Below are 5,227 nucleotides of genomic sequence, written 5' to 3' on the forward strand. Positions count from 1 at the left end.
TCGCGGATCAAGGTCTCTAGATAATCTTCCCCCTGTAGCACTCCGTGCGAATTTTTACCATACGAGGCAGTGTATCCATAAAAATAATGGTTTCGCAAGTTTCGGTGATAAATCCCGACCCTGTTCATCCTTTGACTATTTATATGATTTAAGCAACGACGCCTTGAACTCTCGCGAACGTGTCCGAGGCCGTTCGAAGTGTACGCGTAAAAAGAATGGCTTAATAAAACTTGGCTTATCAGTCGTCCCCGTGGTTTCAGCCACTTCTGTACTTCCGATCGACTGTATCGAATTTTACACCCTCGATCGAGTGCAGGTTGGTTTCGTCTGACCAAGAGAAGCACAAGGATAAACCACTGAAAAATTGTTCAAGGTTGCGCTATGGAATCCCGTTAACTGCGAAATGCACTATATATACAGTTCATATCCGGTGAGGTTATCAAGTGCTCGCGCGCAACCCGATATCCGCGAAATTTGCATACATATACAGACTCACGAATGTATTCAAACGCCCTTTAAAACCGTAAAACTTGTTTTAAATTGGATCGAACGACCTGACTTTTTTTTAGCAGTTAGAAGAACTGGTTCTCCAAATGATACGTAAAAAAGATTTTGGAAAAATTGCAATTGGTAAGAATTACACGAGAAAATAAAAATGGCACTTTTTACAACTTTTTGATTTGAGCCTCTAATGAAAATTTAAAATATGCGTTTGGTAGATCTATGTTAGTTATACGTGTTTATAATGTTTTGAAGGGCGTTTGAATACCTTCATGGGCCAGCGTATACGAACTGACATAATCTACGGCCTGTCGATATTATGCTAATACAAGAGATAAATCGCATTCTGCGTAGGATGGGATCAAATCGGTTCAACAACTGTCTAAAGTGTTATCTGGATTTGTAGCTTTAGTAAATGAGAAAATCAAATTTTGAACTCTGTAGGCATAACCATACCGTTCTAAATTGCACGATAGTATTCTATGGACTCTCTCAAATAGGCTGGTATTGTTTAATTTCAGATTATTAGTAGGGGAATATGTTGGAACACTGGTCAAAGTGATGTTCACTTGGGCAGACACCTGAAATTGGGCAATTTTGTCGGATACTTTTCAATTAATCACTAAAATTGAACATGTAGGAGAAAATCTAATTATTTCGTGTTATAGAGCACACCTTTGAGCGTCCGATAGCGTTGGTAAAAGTCAGAGATCATGTGTGGTTTCCAAAACACAAATGAAATGGCAATGCAAGTCACGTGTACGCCAGTAATGGTCTACCTACAATGTCTTCGCTTTAACAATTTTCTCAACACGTTTCCGTACTACTAATGTGATATTAAACCATACCGTTTTCTTCAAGAGAGTCCACGGTACACTACCAAGTAAGTTAGAAACGGACTGCTATCACTGTAAAACCATAGTACGCTTTTGAAATTGAAAATGAGGGATTTATCGCTAGAAATCCCATTCCCCGGACTCAAAATATCGCTCCTGTATTTATTTAAAGATTGATTACTTGAGGTGTAAACCCTCTCGTACAAAGCCACACGGTGCTCGTGCCGCACCGAGAGAAAGGTCTAATTATAATTTAATTACTATTTTTAATTATATCCCGACCACCGAAGGCGTGCTTAATCGACGAAACGCAAGACAAAAGGAAAACGAGATTTCACTGTACTGTCACTGGTTTATTGCCACAGCAAGTGCCTCATAATGCACACGTAAATGGACCACGACCACGGAAACAATGTTAACACATTCGTAGATTAAGAATTACACGGAAAATAACCTTCTACTTGAAATTTACTCCTCGAAGACGCCACCAGTAATTACTATAAACCATCGCACCGCGGAAAATAAATTTGTGGCCTCTACGAATTTCCAAACAATACCAAAATGCTGGAACCCTTCACACTCGAATAGCGATTCCGAAAAAAATTACTAAAAATCGCCACACTCGAAAAAAATTTCTCATCGTTATTCGAAAATCGCAAAGAATTAAGTCGTGGCGAAATTTCATTTGTTCTCAATTTATAAAATGTTCCGAGTTTAATAAAATTTCCCGGGCTCTGTCGTTGAAACAGCTCCGAGCGCGAAGGGTTAATCCCGTCCCTAATTCGTTGGGAGTATGTTTGAAGCTCGCGGAGGCTTCCGCAGTGCAATTATCGGCGCAGGATCACGATTTATTCCCGTCGTCCCCCTTCTTCTCGTCTTCGTCAGTATCCTCCTCGTCGACCGACAGATCCGAGCCCTCCTCCTCCCTCTTCATCGTTGTTTTCTCGCCGTCCGATTCGTTCGATCGATCATCATTCCTTTTTTCTTTGGACGCGTTCTCCGCGCTGCCCTTTTTCTCCGGCTGGTTGTCGAACTCGTAATCGTCGCCCTCGAGGACCTGCTCCTCCTCCTCCTTATTAGCGGACCTGAACGAAACGCTTCGATTGTAAACTGTTTATCGCGGCGATTATCGTTCGCGAAAAGTGGAACGAAAATTCTGGCTCGCTGAATCGGTAATCCTCGACGTCGAAACGATCCGAATCGCTCGCCGCTTTCATTTCCCGGCACCAACTATCGAACTCGCGTCAATCGGATTATTATCGGGACTTTGAACAACTCGCAATTGCCCAGCATGATCGTACCACGTAATATTTTATTATTCAGCATTTTTGGAAATGAGACACCGCTTCAGTTTTCCGCGAGTCGTTCCAGCCTGGAGGAAACAATAAAATTTCGCAGCTCGCCCGCATCGAAACTGTTTAACGTTTCTTTTATGTTTGCCACTTATTACTGTACGTAGAAATTGCATAATCCGTGCGTGTAATTTTTTAGGTACATTGCATAACGATTTATAAAGACAGGAATACGCTTTGGCTGAACTTCACTTTCTCGGACCAAAAATTTTTAACTTCTTTTTTTGTAATCCTGTAGATCTCCGTCCTACGGACGCTTAAATTCGCTTATTTATAAACACGCATAACTTTTGAACCAGCAAATTAAAACATCGATTTTTAGCATTTTCTCGTCAAGATCTAGAGGATCATCCCGCCAAGTCTGATTAGTTGACAGAACGGTTCAGTTTCTATTAAGTCAATTAGCCAATATGGACTTTAATTAAAACGCCAAGGGACGTTAGCAGATCAAGTGAGATGTATTTATCGATTTACCTGCCGCGTTTTCTTCCACGTTTCCGCTTGCGAGATCTCTGCCTCCTAGGTGAGCTTCCGGATCTAGATCGCCGCTTCCTGTTCGATCTTCTGGCCCTAGTGTCGTGCACCTCGCAGTCTTTTAATTTATTCGGTGTTCTGTCAGGACTTCTATTTCTATCTTGTGAGACTACTCTGCCAGAACTCCTGCTGTCTTTCAGATAATTGCCATCACTGACAAGATCCGAGGACACACGAAGAACCCTGTACGCTGCGTCTTTCGGAATTAGGTATCCTGACTCTACGCCGAAGTCCAAGGCCTTTTGAATGTACTTCTTCATCTTCCTTATACCTGGAATATAATAAAACAATAACCAGAAATTAGTCGATACAATTTTTATTTTCGTTTGAACGAGGTTTTGCAATTAACTGTTCTCTTTTTAATTGTAGCATTGTACCCCCAAAAGCATTTTGTACAATGTTTTTTAAATTTTTTAAAAAATAAAACTGACCTTCACCGCCATGTTTGCAGACGCAGTCATCCATGACCTGCTCCTTAGACGCTCTTCCTCGTTTGGCCAAGTGCATTTTCGAAAACTTTCTCGACTTTTTCTGTTTGTTGATCATATTTTTGGCCTCGCTGACGCGGGAACTCAAGCGACGCTGAACTACTTTGCGTCCCTTAGGCCAGTGGGATGAGCAGCCGTTAGGGTTTCTATCGGGCAAGGTCCACGACTCAGCAGGATTGCGTCCTAGGCTGAGGAACTTGTAAACGAGCATGGCGATGCTTGGCTTACGGCTGCGCCCTTCTGTAACGCGATCATTTTGGCGTCACCGAGCAGAACGACCTCTGCGACATTATGGTTCTTCCTTCCGGTTCGTCGAAGAGCCTGTGACCCCGCGGACATAGTTGACGAGGAGACATTTGCGCGACCCTTTTTCGACGCGAGTTTAACCTTTGCTTCGGAACTTTGGTTGCAGCGAGAAAATTGTCCGGTGACTCGAGACGGTTGACATTTTTTAATGGAATTTTGAATGACGATGGGAATTTGGGGTCACGGCTGTTTTTTATAATCTTGAATGAAAATGTTAAATTTTTTAGCGTTGAATGAATGTCGAAGTTTTCTCCGTTCTGGGAAATTCGAGAATTTTACGAGAGAGCTTTCTAGTCAGATATTTTTTGGATCGAGCTTTTGAATAGAAATGTTGAATAAATTCTTTAATTTTTACATTAAACAAATACCGAAGGTGCTTATTTTTATATTGAATAACGAATTGTACGAAATTTCTGGCTGAAAAATCTACATCGAGAAGATGTTAAATAAATCGTTCAGTCTCAAGTTCAAATGAACAGAGAAGCTTTCTTGATCCTAGGAAACGAATTCTCTGAATTCTGCAGCTCGTGGCTGAGAAGTTGAGCTCGAAAATTTCGTATAAAAATTTCGATCTTGAACGACGGCAGTCAAGGCTGCCCCAACTTTAGCAGTTGAGTTGAAAACAACTGTTGATCTTGAAAAGCGACGTCTTGAAAGCTTTTCTATCCGTGGAAATTTGTGTAGCTTCAGAACTCGTGCACAGAGGGATATTGCAAGCCGTAGTTTCAATATATTTCGCTTTTGAAAATGAACGTACAATAATGAACAATCAATTTGTCCAACAATCACGCAGCAATTAATTCAGCCGGACAGCGCCGAAGCAAGTAGGTAGAATAATTCCAAATTGCAGAATAACATGAAACTCTAATTTCATTTAATAATTCACGCATAGGGTTAGAATATGTAATGATCGCAGATCTCGGCACGACTGATAGGAATAATCGAGAGAGCAAAATTGAAGAGATTCTGAATTGCAAAATAACGAAACTGTAATTTCATTTAATAATTCACGCATAGGGTTAGAATATGTAATGATCGCAGATCTCGGCACGACTGATAGGAATAATCAGGAGAGCAAAATTGAAAAGATTCTGAATTGCAAAATAACATGAAACTCTAATTTCATTTAATAATTCACGCATGGAGTTAAAATATGTAATGATGTAAATAATGACTGATAGGAATGACCAAGAGAGCAAAATTGAAAGAA

The 5,227-nt window shown here is 40.7% G+C and overlaps 1 protein-coding gene across 1 annotated transcript; it reads right to left on the reverse strand.

The window, feature by feature from the left end:
- Window positions 1–2,178: 2,178 nt before the first annotated feature.
- LOC143354873 (uncharacterized) lies at window positions 2,179–3,922 on the reverse strand. The gene is made up of 3 exons (XM_076789249.1): window positions 3,655–3,922; window positions 3,164–3,494; window positions 2,179–2,422 (listed from the first exon to the last, which is right to left on the reverse strand). The coding sequence occupies exons 1-3, from the start codon at window positions 3,920–3,922 to the stop codon at window positions 2,179–2,181; spliced, it is 843 nt and encodes a 280-aa protein (XP_076645364.1).
- Between the last annotated feature and the right edge of the window lie 1,305 nt (window positions 3,923–5,227).

The sequence above is a fragment of the Halictus rubicundus genome, chromosome 6, assembly GCF_050948215.1.
Source record: "Halictus rubicundus isolate RS-2024b chromosome 6, iyHalRubi1_principal, whole genome shotgun sequence".
In the NCBI taxonomy this organism is placed as follows: Eukaryota; Metazoa; Arthropoda; class Insecta; order Hymenoptera; family Halictidae; genus Halictus; species Halictus rubicundus.

What these genes read in the sequence shown, in the direction of transcription:
- LOC143354873 (XM_076789249.1), bottom strand. Translation starts at nt 3,922, where the DNA reads ATGCTCGTTTACAAGTTCCTCAGCCTAGGACGCAATCCTGCTGAGTCG. An exon ending in CTGCAAACATGGCGGTGAAG is followed by an intron (nt 3,495 to 3,654) that starts GTCAGTTTTATT and finishes ATTATATTCCAG; the next exon opens with GTATAAGGAAGATGAAGAAG. An exon ending in CGTGGAAGAAAACGCGGCAG is followed by an intron (nt 2,423 to 3,163) that starts GTAAATCGATAA and finishes CGTTTCGTTCAG; the next exon opens with GTCCGCTAATAAGGAGGAGG.